Source organism: Sus scrofa, chromosome 12, assembly GCF_054392235.1.
Source record: "Sus scrofa isolate SSC_HxYL_T2T_F1_AM1 chromosome 12, Sscrofa_HxYL_maternal_Yorkshire_Landrace_v2.0, whole genome shotgun sequence".
NCBI lineage: Eukaryota > Metazoa > Chordata > Mammalia > Artiodactyla > Suidae > Sus > Sus scrofa.
The window spans coordinates 38,627,451-38,644,032 of record NC_139394.1 but is presented as its reverse complement, the minus strand read 5'-3'; the positions used below and the strand labels follow the sequence as shown (position 1 = coordinate 38,644,032).

The 16,582-nt window shown below is 40.6% G+C and overlaps 1 protein-coding gene across 2 annotated transcripts; it reads left to right on the top strand.

Annotated features, from left to right (window-relative positions):
* The first annotated feature begins 3,153 nt into the window (after nt 1-3,153).
* SRSF1 (serine and arginine rich splicing factor 1) lies at nt 3,154-6,912 on the top strand. Of its 2 annotated transcripts, XR_306516.4 has the most exons (5): nt 3,155-3,437; nt 3,873-4,057; nt 4,405-4,577; nt 4,781-5,464; nt 6,383-6,912. XR_306516.4 is itself a non-coding variant. In NM_001038007.1 (4 exon segments), coding segments are annotated over 4 exon segments (747 nt in total). In that variant the 5' UTR covers nt 3,154-3,243; the 3' UTR covers nt 4,976-6,910.
* Nucleotides 6,913-16,582: the final 9,670 nt, after the last annotated feature.

The window sequence follows — 16,582 nt, the reverse complement described above, 5'->3', positions numbered from 1 at the left end:
TGGGGCAGTGGAAATGAATCCGACTAAGAACCATGAGGTTGCGGGTTGGATCCCTGGCCTCACTCAGTGGGTTACGGGTCCAGCGTTGCCTTAAGCTGTGGTATAGGTCCCAGACACAGCTCGGATCTGGCGCTGCTGTGACTCTGGCATAGGCCAGGGGCAACAGCTCCAACGAGACTCCTAGCCTGGGAACCAGCCCCAAAAAAGACAAAAAAAAAAAAAAGAAAAAGAAAAAGAACTGCCTCACCCCGCCCCCAGCCCCAAACAAATGAACAAATGGTTTGGATATTTGTTGTCTTGCTTTTTACTCTTGTGGACCAAAACATGCCAGTCTGGGATACTGACAGTAGAAGATCACACCCTTAAATGTAATCATTTTCAGCTAATGTCATCCTAGGAGATCTGATAAACAGCCGCCCAGACTTTTCCTGCTAGCTCCTGACCTTGTCATAGACCCTAGAACCTATAATTTGGTGACATTCAAATAAAATAAGAGAAGCTGATAGAGAAATAAGAATGTCCTATTCACTGTATACTAAATTCTACCCGCATACCTGAACAAAATCAGAAATGGCTGCATTAAATTGGACAAGAATAAATCGAAGCAAATTCATGGTTTTCTTATTTTTCTGGAATGAAGATGCCTTGAAATTATAAGCACTTATGTTTAAACTACTTTGGTTATTATCAACTTAATATTAATCAACAGAAGACAAATCTGAATAACAACAAGTGAATGGAGAAAGTTAGAACAGAAAGAAACTGTGCTCAGTAAACCTACTGAATGTAAGAACCAACACATTGTACACCTGCAATTAAAAAAAAAAAAACCTCTCATCTCTTCTGCTACTAACCAAATAGGACTAAATAAATTTGTTGAAATAGTGTCCCTTTTAGTCAGCTTCTCATTTTAAAAATTATCAGTGTCTTCTTTTAAATTGAAAGTTTGGTTTAAAAATGTATCATTGAGGAGTTCCTGTTGTAGCTCAGCAGGTTAAGAATTCGACTTGGGAGTTCCTGTCGTGGCACAGTGGTTAACGAATCCGACTAGGAACTATGAGGTTGCGGGTTCGGTACCTGCCCTTGCTCAGTGGGTTAAGGATCCGGCGTTGCCGTGAGCTGTGGTGTAGGTTGCAGACACGGCTCGGATCCCGAGTTGCTGTGGCTCTGGCATAGGCCAGTGGCTACAGCTCCGATTCGACCCCTAGCCTGGGAACCTCCATACGCTGTGGGAGCGGCCCAAGAAACAGCAAAAAGACAAAAAAAAAAAAAAAAAAAGAATCCGACTAGTATCCATGAGGAGGCAAGTTCGATCCCCAACCTTGCTCAGTGGGTTAAGGACCCAGCGTTGCCGCAAGCTGTGGCATAGGTCACAGATGCAGCTCAGATCCTGCATTGCTGTGGCTGTGGTGTAGGCTGGCAGCTGCAGCTCTGATTTTAACCCTAGCCTGGAATCTTCCACATGCCGCAGGAAGAAAAAAAATATCTATCATTGGAGGATGATCTAAAAGACAAAAAAACTGTGCGATACCCAGTTTTGAAAACCATCAGATTTCAAGGACTACTACTAAAGATCTTCTGTGAATCTGTTGAGCAGCAAATTAAATTTGCATTTTGGGATTACTGAGAACACTGTTAAAATACATGCAATCGCCTTTTAGAACTGAAAACATGACCTTCTGAAAAATCTTTTTAAGGCACTTTGGATCTTGAATATACTGTTTCCTTCTTTACTGTGACTGCCATGATGACTAGGGTCAAATTTGTAATCCATCTTTAGAACTCACAAATTTTTACTGCAGCCATTTTGTGTATTAACTTTATCCATGACTTCATTTTAATTTCCCCTTATATTCTCCGTGATTTCTCCATTCAATTGCAATAACGTTTTCTGGTATCTCTGTAAACAGCATCACATCACTGGGGAGAGGGATTGATGCGAATAAATAAAAATGAAGAAAATCATCCTCTCAATCAGGGTGCAGACCTGTTTCAGCATATTTATGACAGGGTTTTTTTTTTAATTTGAATTCACCATTAATATTTTAAAATCCCAGTATTTCATATAAAAATCCAGATTTCAGATGGCTCCGTGGCAAAATGTAACAAGTTCTTATCTCCCTGGACCAACATGCTGGCGAGATGAGTCCTTAAGCCGCCACTTCGGTCTCCAGTGGTCACAGAAATCCTCACACATCCACTTTGCTCATTCATATTACCTGAGAGATTTGCTAATGAGTTCCAAAAAAGGAAGGAACGTCAGGATTCTGCAATACAAACAGGAGGGCGCGCGTCTTTTTCGTTCTTTGAAAGACGTTGTAGAAATAACAGACACAATTCATTCTGCAAACCTTCACTGGACCTCTCCGCTGCGCTGGGCCCTGGCGATAGGTGATTTAAAAAAGAAGCAGAGGTCTGGGTCCTGGTTGGCTGATGCCGCCAGGAATTACCGCCACGAGCACAAGGAGCGTTGAACTGAGGTCAGTTCTGAACCGAAGGTGGAACGGTACTTAGCGTAGAATATTTATTAAAGCGTCTCAGCCAGGTTCCCCTGCATTAGACAGTCGTCCAAGCAGTCCACGGCCCGTTCGCAGATGGGGCGGGAAGACAAAGTCACGTCTCGGCTCCGCGTTGATTCACCCGCAACGCGACTCCTGAACGAGGTGCACTCTCCAAGGATGCCCGTGTTTCCGGAGCAACCGCCTGGTCCCTCCCCCTTTGACTCCGCCCCCGGCAGTCTTTCCCGCCAAAGGCCGTTAACAGCGCAGAGCATGGTGGGACCTAGCTTTAGGCTAGGTTTCACCAAATACTTTCAAGACGCCGTTTTTTTGAGAGAAACATTCCTGAGGAAACTGCTGATTCTTTAGGATTCGACAGAGATTAATAACCCCTTTTACGAGAGCTCTATATTTAATTTTGCCACAAGGCTGGTCACTCCCTTATTAAACCCCTCGACAAATCGGGAAGGCGGGAACTTTTTTCCCTTCGCGCGGAGGGTGACGTCGCGCTTGCGCGAGCGTCACTCTCGCAGCACCCGTTACGCTCTTGCGCGTGCGTAGTGAGATCGAATAGCTGCTTCCTCCCGCTTCTCTTCCTCCCTCCCCCCCATATCCGTGCGCCGAGCTGATAAAGGCGCCATTTTGGAGGGGCCGCGGGAGACGTGGTGTCGCTGCGGGCTCGCTCTCCCGCTCGCTAGGCTTGGTGGGAAGGCCTGTTCTCGAGTCCGCGCTTTTCGTCGCCGCCATGTCGGGAGGTGGTGTGATCCGTGGCCCGGCAGGGAACAACGATTGCCGCATCTACGTGGGTAACTTACCTCCAGACATCCGAACCAAGGACATTGAGGACGTGTTCTACAAATACGGTGCTATCCGCGACATCGACCTGAAGAATCGCCGCGGAGGACCGCCCTTCGCCTTCGTTGAGTTCGAGGACCCGCGGTGAGGCGGCCAGGGGCTTGCGGCCTTGAGGAAATAGGTTGGAGTAGTTGGGGAAGGCTCCGGGGCCTTCACTTGGGGAATGGGGCGGTGGGTTCTTGGGTTGGGGGCCAGACGATATCGCCCATGCAGGAGTCGAGTAAGGAGCCGAGTCGGCGTGGCTCCTCTGGTGGCCGGGCCCCACGGACGTCCCTAGAGCCGACTCGCAGGCTCGGAGCGGGAAACTGAGGCGCCGAGGGCTGCTGGAGTGGTCGGGAGCCTGGCGTGCTTCTGGGTGGGGGAGGGGCCGTTCCTATTATGCGGCGCATGTGGGCTCTTCCACCCCGGTGCGCATGTGCGGGGGCCCGCTCGCTCCCCGGCGGAGTGAGCCGCCCCTCCTGGCCCTTTTTTTTTTTTTTTCTTCTTTTCCTTACCCCTTGGCTTTCTCTGGTCACGCAGAGACGCAGAAGACGCGGTGTATGGTCGCGACGGCTATGATTACGATGGATACCGTCTGCGGGTGGAGTTTCCTCGAAGCGGCCGTGGTACCGGCCGAGGCGGCGGCGGGGGTGGTGGCGGCGGGGCTCCCCGAGGGCGCTATGGCCCCCCATCCAGGCGTTCTGAAAACAGAGTGGTTGTCTCTGGTGAGTTGGCGGGTCCGTGCGGATTGATGATAAGGGGACCGCACACCGTTTTGAAGTTTTTCTTGGTGTTTTCATGCCAGGTCTTCACTTAAACCGGAGTGCCTTGGGTGACTTTAGTTAACAAGGACTACTCTATTTGAGACTTAGCGAATTAGGTTGCAGTACCTAGAAGATAAGAAGAGCCTTAACTTTACAAATAATTTTGGACTCTTGATTCCGAACTCTTTTAACAGCTCGTTAAACCGGGATGTTAAAGACCGTTGGTTTTAAGTCTTGTTTTAATGTAACCTTTATGTTTAATGTGAAACTTAGGATAATTGGTATTGAAAGAAAACGCACTTTTTCAGGACTGCCTCCAAGTGGAAGCTGGCAGGATTTGAAGGATCACATGCGTGAAGCAGGTGATGTATGTTATGCTGATGTTTACCGAGATGGCACTGGTGTCGTGGAGTTTGTACGGAAAGAAGATATGACCTATGCAGTTCGAAAACTGGATAACACTAAGTTTAGATCTCATGAGGTAGGTTATATTCTTTTCCTTGGCCAGAATTGGATACAGTGGTCTTAACAGTGGAATTTGAAGGTAAGATTCAGGCAAGGGTGTCCAAGTAAAAACCCAGTAAAGTGCCAGATTTCTGGTTTGAGTTACGTTGATTCATTCAGCATGCCTGAAGACAGGTGAAAGCTTAGATCTTTCAATCGAAAGTTCTGTCTATCCAATAGGGAGAAACTGCCTACATCCGGGTTAAAGTTGATGGGCCCAGAAGTCCAAGTTATGGAAGATCTCGATCTCGAAGCCGTAGTCGTAGCAGAAGCCGTAGCAGAAGCAACAGCAGGAGTCGCAGTTATTCCCCAAGGAGAAGCAGAGGATCACCACGCTATTCTCCCCGTCATAGCAGATCTCGCTCTCGTACATAAGATGATTGGTGACACTTTTTTGTAGAACCCATGTTGTATACAGTTTTCCTTTATTCAGTACAATCTTTTCATTTTTTAATTCAAAACTGTTTTTGTTCAGAGTGGGCTAAAGTGTTGAATTGCATTCTTGTGTAATATCCCCTTGCTCCTAACATCTACATTCCCCTCATGTCTGATAAATTGTATTTTAAGTGATGTCATAGACAGGATTGTTTAAATTTAGTTAACTCTCCATGCTCTTCAGACTGTGATACTGTGTAAATGTCTATTCTGCTCTGGTTTGTGTGAACTGGGATGTTGGGGGTGTTGGTGGTTATCTTACCTGGGGAAGTTCTTATGTTTATCTTGCTTTTCATGTGTCTTTCTGTAGACATATCTGAAGAGATGGATTAAGAATGCTTTGGATTAAGGATTGTGGAGCACATTTCAATCATTTTAGGATTGTCAAAAGGAGGATTGAGGAGGATCAGATCAATAATGGAGGCAATGGTATGACTCCAAGTGCTATTGTCACAGATGAAATTGGCAGTATTGACCTTATACTAAAAGGCAAGGGTTTAAAGTGATTATATACATCTATCTTAAAACACTTGAAAACGTTTTATGCAGTTATATTTGGCTACAATTGCTTTACTCTTTAAAACTCTGGCAATTGTGGCAAAATTACATGGCCCATTTTGTAACAATTTGTTTTGCTCCCTTCCCTTTTTTGTTTTATTAGGGACTAATGTGGGAAGAACTGATTAATTTGTCACAGTGCTTAGTTACAACTGTTAATGTGTGACCTGCTGTTGGTGTACTTGTGGGTACAGGGTGTCTTTAATTCCAACCAGATAGAGTATAATATCAATACTGCTAAATCTGCATGTCCTCTGTGTGACTGATATAATAGCGTTGCTACTTCATTTTTTTAAGACAAAATGAAAGCAAAATAATAGAATTCCAATTTATTGGTGTAGATAATCTAGTTGGGAATACTTTTTAAGTCTCACGTTCCCCTTTAATATTCATAATTGACTCATGTTTAAAACACTTTAATTTACAAATTAAATTGCAGTTGGGAGCATTAGATTTAGTTTAGACTTAGGTGGGTAGCAATACCAGTAAACTTTTAAACTACATAACTTTTTGCAACCACAAAACCTGTAATACGCTGTACAGTAACAAGTGTTGGCATTATCAGTTGAACTGTAAATATAAAATGCTTCTTCCAGTTAGTCTCTATGATGATTAAGTTTCTAAAATTTATCTGAACACCATTCAGAAACTTGTTTTGGGGAATTTGATAGTTATTGATGTACATCTGTTAAACTGATGACAGACATAACTCATCATTCCCCAGAAACCTTTTTTGATTACAGTATCTAACATTTTGCCTCCTCTTTTTTGGTTTTGCTGGTTATAAAGGTTTGGATTGGAGAGGGCTCACTGGATCCCAATCCTTGGAGCTGGATCATTGGATTCAAATCATAATGTGGATAGGATAGGGAGGATGAATTACAAGGATTCATGGAGCGGGATCAGATTACCAGGAACATAGGAGTGGATTCCTGCCCCAACCAAACCGCATTCGTGTGGATTTTTTTTTTTTTTTTTTTTTTTTATTCAACTTAATTGGCTATTCCAAAGATTTTTTTTTTTTTCCTATTTTTGACGATTGGAGCCCTTAAGATGCACGATGGAATTGTGTTTTGCATTTTTGGTAAAAGGAGCAAAGCGAGGACCTGGAGATAAACGCTGGAGCAATCTCCTTGGAAGGATTCAGCACGAGTAGATGGTAAACATTTAAAGGGGAAAGGGGGGGTTTGTTTAAAATAGTAAATCAGTAAGTCACTTCTAAATTTAAAGAAAACAAAATTGGAGTTGAAGAATAAGTAGGTTTCCAATTGGCTATTGCCATTTTTCTTTGAAAAAAATAAACATTTTTTAAAAAACTATGCATGGTTGTCCTTTTTCCTCTTGTAAGATTTTTTTTTACTGAGTGACTTAACTAGTCTCACTTTAAATTTATAAGATACTGATTCTCGTGTTTATGTGTTAGTAAATTAAAGGTTCTTTGAAGTTTTCTAATAAATGCTATTAGCCACTGTTAATTCTTGTAAAAGTCTTCAGGGGACGATAAGGTGAGAATACACCAACTGTATGTAATGGTAACTGAGGGGGGGGGTCATCTAGTCTCTGAAAAATAAGCTTCCAGTATTTTAATTAAAAAGTGATTAAGGAGTTCCCGTTGTGGCTCAGTGGTTAACAAATATGACTAGGAGCCATGAGGTTGCAGGTTCGATCCCTGGCCTCACTCAGTGGGTTAGGGATCCAGCATTGCTGTGATCTGTGGTGTAGTGTAGTTCACAGATGCGGCTCGGATCTGGTGTGGCTGTGGCATAGGCCGGTGGCTACAGCTCTGATTAGACCCCTAGCCTGGGAACCTCCATGTGCTGTGGGTGCAGCCCTAGAAAAGAAAAAAAAGATTAAAAGTTTATAGATGGCTGCTTATGTTTAGTGATCGTATAGGCAGCATAGGGTTTTGTGCAAAATTTGGTGATGACTAGGTGACTAGTGTTGCACTTAGACTTTGAGTTTCAAACTCATCTGAAAAATTGGTAAGTATTAAATACTAAATTCAGCACAGATTAGAATTGTTAAATAACATTTTCTTTTTGAGATGTGAATAGCACACTAGAAGGTTAGCTGTATGTTTGAGCGAATCATTGTTAATACAAAGCTGGTCGTTCTTTAGAATTTTACCTTGAAAGTCTTCTCAACCATGGAAGTTATTCTTGTATCCAAAACAGCAAAGCAGTGATTATATCTTTGTAGTCTACTAGTTTTTGTATCTTTACTTGATGGCCTCTTGGTGCTAAATCTTCAACTTAGAGTTGGAGGAGGAGATTTTTATTTAGAATTTCTGCTTTTTTTTTTCTTCTGATTTCCTGACAGCTAGTCACACCCATCAAACCACTCTTATTTTTGCACCCAAAAGATAGCTATATTGTAAAACCTTCCTTGGGTATTAATTATAGTTGGCAGCAGAATTAAAGATGGCTATTCAGGTGACAATTTCAAACCTAGGAAACTAGGAGTAATTTTGGTAGTAGAGGAAATGGACCCAAGGAGTTGCATAGTCACCCAACATATTTAAATGAACCTTGTGGAATGTTAGGAAGAAGAGGGATAAGTACAAAATTAGGAGTCCATTAAAATATTTAAAGCACTTGGTATAGATTCATTGAGAAGCTCTAGTATTCAATAGAGTGTTCAAAAGTAAAAGTTTTTATTTCCTGGGTAGAATATACATTGATAATTTTAAATGACTTGGAAACGTGAATGTGGCCTAGTCTTAAGCCTGGATTTATTTGTGTTCATTGAGTATTTTGGAAACAAGACCAAAATTAAGATCAAAGTTGTATGCATTTAAGCTAAGTTGAAAGATGTGCTCTACTCACAGTTTTAGTACTTCCATCCCCAGATTGAAGTGAGATAGAAAATACTGTTTGTCTAGCTATTTAAGATTAGAAAGGACCCAACTGTGTTGTAAGTATGAAAGGTAAGATCAGCCAGAGCGCTAGTGTGCTGAGGGGAGGTGCAGACTTTGTTTTTCAGTCTTAGCTAATAGACCTTAGGCCACTACCCATATTGGCAGCTACTAAACAAGTCATACCCTTTTGGACCTAAAAATTTTTCCCCTTTCATTTATGTCCCCTTAGAATATTATAGGGGGCCTGTAATTAGTTTATTTTCTAACCAAGGAAACATTTTAAATCTCTGAGAAGCAATTACTTTTCATAACGTCAGATTGAGTAACTCACCTTGCTGTTCAGCCACATCCTTCTGGAAACAAAAGGTAAGAAACTCATTTTCTGATTCCTAATTGTTTGGGATCTGAATTTTGTTAGAAACTAAGTTAAGTTTAATAGTTTGAAAAACTGTAATATGAATAGATTTTCCTCATTAAAAATTTTTTTTTTTAGGATTTATAGTTTAATAAATTTGGAGTGTTCATGTATCTAGTCACTGTAGTGCTTTTACTAAGTTCAATATGAATCTAGAATTTCAACTTTTTCAGTTTTGTCTTTGATAGATCTTTGGTCATTAGGGCTGATGTTTTTTCAAGTGTCTGTGAAGATGAATTTCTTGTGTGCCTTTTTTGCTTACTTTGTACATGAAGTTGTAATGAAATTGCAAACTAAAAAATAAGTTGTGTGTATTTACCATAAATAGTATTAAAAGAGAAACTGTTAGACTGAAGTTTTGTTAAAACCATCTTTTGGTTTGATTTAACTTTGTATCACAGTATGAAGAGTGCAAAGGCAGAAACCAGGTTCACAATCTCTTATCTGAAAACAAAAGTTTTTTGGTGGTGGTGAGCAAATTGAATATAAAGCATGACCAAAATCAGTGCCTTTGTGTTGTACTTACTGTGACTAAACTGTCTTCGTGCAGAAATATTGATGTGTTTCGTTATACCATCGTCAGTTGCCAGAGGCTTTCCTGAGGATGTTATGTGATAAGTCTGTGAAGTGCAAAAAGCTCTGAATTTCAAGTACATCTACCCCCAAAGAGTTTGGATAAGGGATTGTAGAACTGTAATAGAATATACAGGGCAAAAGCTTCTGTGTAATTTGGGGCATGTGAGTGAAAACAAACCCCATTACTGTGGATCTTTTATTTGGGCTGTTAAGTTCCTCATTTTTTAGGCTGAAGCAGCCATAAGGAAAAGGTATGACTCCTTTCTTTATATTCTGTTGCTGTAGTGGACTCGAAACAACTGTACTCCATTGAAGGAAATCTGCCATCCTATTGCATACAGTGGGTAATACTCTATTCGGGGGCAATTTTTTCTCAGTACTTTCTGCTTTTACAGGAACATTGATCAATCTGATCCTATAGGAAAAGCTAGGATTGGCATGAAGTAAAGAAATTACAAGGAAATGTTTGTTTATTGTGTTTCTTGTGATTGTCATTGAATAAATAGTAATCCTGGCAAAAACTTTTGCTTTAAATATAGATACGAGGGGTTGCAGTATACTTAAACCAGCTTATTCCTGTGATTGAGGGCTCTGAGGGTGCTTCTTGCTAACCTGAATGTGGTTGTGATTTTGTAGAGATGGAGGGAGGGAAGGATTTTTTCTTTTTAAATTACAAAAATCACTTGGTGCTTCTGTATAGTCTTTGTCATACAGAAGTTAACTTAGGCAAAAATAACCTCATAATAAACGTTTCATAAGAGATCTCTCTGAGTTATGAGAGAGAGAAATCATGCATGCTTTTGCATAAGGCAATTGCCATTTAGGTAGGTATTCAGAACACAAATGAAAACACTTAAAGAGTCCAGTATTTCCCAGTTTCATCTCCATCTCTTAAAAGGTTCAAAGGAGTTACATATTCAGCTACCTGTTAGTGTCTTCTTGACTGTTGACAACTGCTGATAGAATTACCAGTGTGAAGATGGTGGAAGTTGAGAGCCTTTCTAGAATGCTGTACTCATCCTGATTAAATATATTTGAGCAAAACATTAATTTTGTAGGGATGCCAAATAGCTAATGAGGGAAGGGCTTTTTTTGTTTTAACTGGTCTATTTCTCTCTGCCCTTTTTGAGTAAATGCTAGGGGGAAAAATCATTTAGCCACTAGAGGGAGCCATGGTATAAAATCCATCAGGAGCTATAACCTCATACAGCAAGACAGAAACTATTTTACTATTCAGCCCCAAAGTTAGATTTTTATTTTTTGGTCTAAGTTTTTTTTTCCTGTAATTTTGCTTCTGCATCCTCAACTGTTGGGCAAAGTTCTTCCCCTTTTCAGCTTCTGGACCCATCTAGGTTTGGTTTTGTTTTTTTGTCTTTTTGTCTTTTCTAGGGCTGCACCCGAGGCATGTGGAGGTTCCCAGGCTATGGGTCTAATCGGAGCTGTAGCTGCCAGCCTACACCACAGCTGCAGCAACGCAGGATCCGAGCCACATCTGCAACCTACACCACAGCTCACGGCAACGCCAGATCTATAACCCATTGAGCAAGGCCAGGGATCAAACCCACAACCTCATGGTTCCTAGTCAGATTCATTAACCACTGACCCACGATGGGAACTCCTAGGTTTTGAATAGTACTTCAATGAGTACTGAACTTGGGAATCACAAATTATGTCTAGGTTCTAGGACTTAGGGAAAAATAACTGAAGATGTGGGTCTCCATGGTTTTCAGCCTATTTAGTACATCTCCAGGTATGGAATAGTAAGGCCAGCAGTTTAAGAATTGGGTATGGAAATGTGTTCACTCCCCCATGCTTCCCAAAATCTAGCCAGTCATACAGTGAATATGCTTTCAGAAACTTGCATCATTTGATTTTATGATGTGAAACAGTTTTTGGAGTGTTACCAATCATTTCTGAGCATTATTGAGACTTTTAATGATTGTTCGTGTGTTTAAAACCCTGTTTATTCATCAGTTTGGCTAGTTATATTCTATTTTGCAGGCCTTGTTTCAGAGAGTATCTTGTGATCAAAAAGTCAGTATAAGCTTTTCTTGACTTAATGCCATTTTATTTTAAGAAAGCTGAAAATTATTATAAACTCACACTTCAACAGTTGTTATTTCCTCTCCCCAACTTTACATTGCAAAAATGTAAAGGACACAAATTTACTTCCTGTTTAAATTGTTATCAGGAATACTCAAAGTTTTTTAAGCCCCCTTGTTGATCAAGTTTAGTCGATACTAAACTTAACTTGTGAAGAGAGATTCTATTCCAAAGTTGTTCAAATGGAAATCTAGAAAAATTTTCATTAAAAGGCTAAACTTGGAGATTGTTAAGGTGCCAGAAGGCATGGCAGAATTGTACCCTAAGATCCTAGGTGTTAGGAGAGCCTTTGTAAGTTGGAGAAAAAAGCTTCCAGGTTTTAATTATTAAGGTTTAATACTTAGGAAAGGACTACCACATCAGTTGAACAAAGGACAACCTACAGCCTTTAAATAGCCCTTGGAAGTCCTGGGCTGAATCTGAAGCTGTTGGTAACCTGGCTCCTGGCCTCTGTCTTCTCCCTGGTAGACTCTATAACCCAGGAATTTGCCCAGTATTTCTTGTATTTGTCCTTCTTGCTCCTGCAATGCCCTCCATCTCTTCTTCATTCAGAGAAGTGTAACATACCCTGAATAGTACTATCTCAAAAATCACCTCTGAAAACTAGCCCATTATGTTGTGTTGGCACAGACTGTGTAAATACCTCTAGTATAGCATGTCACCTACCTTGCTCTATCCATCTTCGACCTCATGTTAACTTGGCTCATGAGTTTTTATTTTCTAAAGAACCAAAACAGTATCTAGCACATGATAGTCACTAAATAAACTTAGTTGAATAAGCACTATTTGTCCTTGCTCATGGTTCCTGCAGAGTATTGTTCTACCACATCTTAAGCCATTCTGCCTTTATCGATGAGTTGTTTATGTCTTTTCTTACAGCTCTCTTCCCAGGAATAGCACAATGCATAGCTCAGTGTTGTGAGTAGACACTCAAAATATTAATTCAGTTTTATTTCCCTTTCTGAGTATTTTGATAAATAACCGGTAAATACAATCTCAGTTTCTTCTATTTCCAAGTTGGAAGTAAGTCCTTATTCACTTGACAGTTTATATAGAAGAAGCTAAATAACATTAAGACATTTTTCATCCTTTTACCTGCTGGAGTGTTTCTAACAATTTTTGGAGACTTCCTTAACTTGAATTACAAAATAAAGAGTGACATCCACAGCATGAGACGAATGTAAAATGTTGGTTAGGGGCAGGGCAAGCAAACTACCACAAAGGAAACTAAAAATGACTCCTTTGTTTTCTAAAACTAGGTAGTAAAGTTGGGGCAAGATGACTGATGGTCAAATTCTCTGACTTAACCAGTTCTAAGCCGCAGTGCCCTTATATCTGACTTGAGCTAAATTAGAAATTAGTTATTAAAAAGTTAATAGGTAGAATTCTTCACATTGCTGTTTGCATTTGTCTCCCATCTCCATTCGCCATACCAATATCCTTGTCTGTGCACCCAGATTCATTAAACTGATTTTGCTTACCTGTCTCCATCCTGGCCGTCAAGTCTGATCTTCCTAAAACAGTATCACTCCCCTAATACAGAACAACAGTGGGTTACAGTCTACAGTTAATAACCATTTTCAGTCACATCTCCTGCTCTAGTTGAGCTAGTAATGTTTTACTGACCATGCTTGGGTTTGTTTCTTTGTTTTGTTTTCAGAGTTTTCACCTTCCCTCCTGTTAGTGGTCACCCTGCAGCTTCAATCATTAACAAGTTAAATTTAATTCCCGAAACTGAAAAGCAAACTTCTGAACCCATGTAATGGCTCTCTGATGCATTTAGTCTCCACAATTTTCCTAATTGCCGTTGAAATTTTTCTGTTAGTTTTTTCTACCCAGCAGAACTTTTGTCATATTTGCATTTTCCAGTGAGCCATATGTTTACTTGCCAAATAGCCTCAAAATGCCATTTGGATTTGTCTCCCATCTCTGGCACAATTTAATAACATTGACCAGAAGTAGAACTTGGTACTCCTTAAAAGCAATGTCATAGAAAACTATCTCACAAGTTATTGGCTAACTGGGTATAAGAGAAAGTATTACTGAGGTTGCATCAAATAATTCCTCAGAGGTGATAGATGCAAGTCACTATTGACCCTTAATGCCAGGCTTAGGGGTGCTGATCCTCCATGCAGTAGTGGAAAATCCCAAATAACTACAGTCAGGCCTCTGCATTTGCAGTTCAGCACCCACAGTTTCAACTAACCAGTTTGTGTAGTACTGTAATACATATTTACTTGAGAAAAAAAATACATGTAACCAGCTGGCACAGTTAAGCCTGTGTTTTACAAGAGTCAACTAATTTAAATGCCAGGCTAAAGCAAATACAGTTGGAAAACCATTGCCTCCCCAAAATCAGTCTTGTAAAGTCAAAGTTTTGCAAGATGAGCACACTTCAATACAGAACTCAGTGTCTCCTAAAAGTAAAAGAATTCCTTCTCTTGCTGCTTCCTCCTGGGTCTCTCTTTTTTTTCCCCCCAAGCATGCTTTTTATAGAAGAAGCCTTAAATTACCTCTGAATTTGGTGGCCCTAACTCAGTGAGTTTCTAGCAGATTCCTCATTGGGATTGAGTCATCTTGGTTCTTTTTTATTAGTAGTTATTCATAAAGGGAATTCATATATAGAGTGAAGAAACTGGATAATAGTTGTTTTTTTGGTTTGGGAAAGTCTTAACATTACTCCAGACCCCTGACCCTGGCCTTTGGGCTGATAGAGAATCAACTAGCAGCAGTTCTCTCAAAGCCAGTAGACTCAGCACACATTTAATGCACACACCCAAATCTTCCATTTGCCATTAAAAATTATTCAGCACCTTGATGATAGCTAAAGATCAAAACATTGTTGGGCCAGTTGCACTGTCTGCTTTGCTTTTCAACATTTAATGTCTTAAATGCATACATTTGCATGTTGCCTTTAGCTGTTGTGTGTATGTTTTATTTCCCCAAGCTACATGTAAACTCTTTGAGAGCAAAGACTGTTAATAACTTTTAACACTACTTTCAAGATGGCCCAGTAATGTTAGTATGCATGCACCTTAAATGATTATGGATAAATGGGTTCATGAGATCATAGGCAGATGGGCCACATAGCTTAGATCTTATATGTAGTGTGTTCCTCCAATTAGATTTAGGCTTATTTCCAAAGTAGTGACTGAAAGAGTTTGTGCCCCTTCTACCTTAATTGAAAATTTTGGGGGTTGGGGGGGGGGAGGAAATGGCCTTATTAGTGAAAGTAGTAGCTGTTTATGAAGTACTCCTTTCAATCCTCAAATGGTATTAGCCTTATTTTGCAGTTTGTGGAAGTAGGCTCTAGATGTTAAAGTGACAGGCCCAGAACTTGAATCTGCATCTTCTAGTGACAAATTTCTGTTTATTTTACTACTATATTGCTTTTTAAAAAGCCATGCTTTTTCCAGTGGGAGATTGTTAAGAGGAAGTCTTTGACCCAAGCGGTCACCACTTGCAATATCCACCTGATGCCACTAGGGTGTCCCATGGTGCCATCTTTGATCCATGCTCTTATCCAAGTTGCTGGGGGCTGTTTCAAAGTTGTTAATCTAGTCACTGCAGCTATGGCCCAGAGCCTAGCTACAAGACAGTGGGGTGCGTAGCTTAACAGTCTGCATTACACTTAGCCCTGAGCACACAGCCTTTTAAGCATCAATTTTGATATTCAGCAGCCCTAGATGATAATCTGCAGTGAACCAGTGAGATAAAGTCTCATTCATTATTAGAGCAAGTAGCCCCTTTAGTGCTCTTTTTAAATACTTTGTATAAATGTCTGATTGCTCTATAATTATTTCTTTTCAAGTTTTGATTTCTCTGCTGGAGGAGATTCTTAAAAGTTTCCTAGTGGTTAGTACAGTTCCTGACATTTAACAAAGGCTTGATAAATATTTGTCTACTGAAGTAGGATAGTAGTTATGGCATAATTCTACACATAGGCCATTTTTCTAAGGAGAGCCTACATTATTAGGACGTCTTTGTTTTGTTTTCAAGCTGATTAGAGTTCATTATAAACTAGGAAGTTAGTCCCTCGGGGGTCCTCCTGGCTGGCCTTTCAAAATCTTGAGAATTTCACTCTAGGTTGGAATTGGCACAGCCTGACTCTGGGACTGTCTCTGAGCTGATTCAGAGACAGTCCCAAACACCTCTAGGACCAGGTGTTTACCAGGACTCTTAGAACACGAGAAGAGGCCAAATTAAACTTTACTGATTGGAGATGTTGGACTTGGGATGCATTTTCCCCTCTCTCCTCCTATTTTCCCTGGTAAGTTTCCATCCCCAAATTCCTGTGGTTTTAGGGAGATCATCGTGGAGCAAATCCCAAACCTACTTCTAGGATTCAAGGTTTCCTTTTATATTTTCTGGGTGAGAGGGCTGATCGCAGATTGTAGTACCCACTTGGATCCCTCCACATGTTTTGCGTAAGTGATCAGAATAACCCAACTTTAGCTAAATAAACTTGTGTGTAGAACATACATGGGTCTTCCTAAGGCTTCATGAGTTTTGCTAAATGTATTACATAGGTGACTGGACAAATTAAGAATAAGTTATCAATTCCGAAGCAAACAAAAAAAAAAATCCTCTTGTCCCTGAGAAGCTGAACTAAGGCTTTTTTAAATCTCATTTCATAAACCTAATTTTAATAAATTTGCCTGAAGATATTTAATATGTGAAGAGTATACCATGCCTCTCCTGTCTAAAGTATAAATCACTAAAAGGCAGAGCTAGTGTGTATCACAACCCCCAGGATTCCTATTTCTGGGATTGCCTTAAACCTGATGCTCAGGAAGCGTTTTCACCGGCTTGAGTTGAGTACTTGCCATCTGCTCTCTGAGCATTCACTGCTGAATGAAAGGGGAAAGAAAGTGAAATGAGAGGTTGGGGGGTGTGGTGAGGAAGCTGGAAAAATAAGAGGAAACAGCTGGGAACTGGGGAGTCGGGGGCATTCACTTAAGGTCAGTAAAACAGCAGAGGACAGGGTCAGGCCTTGGGGGTAGAGGACTAATTAACTAATGCCAATTAGATGAGAAGA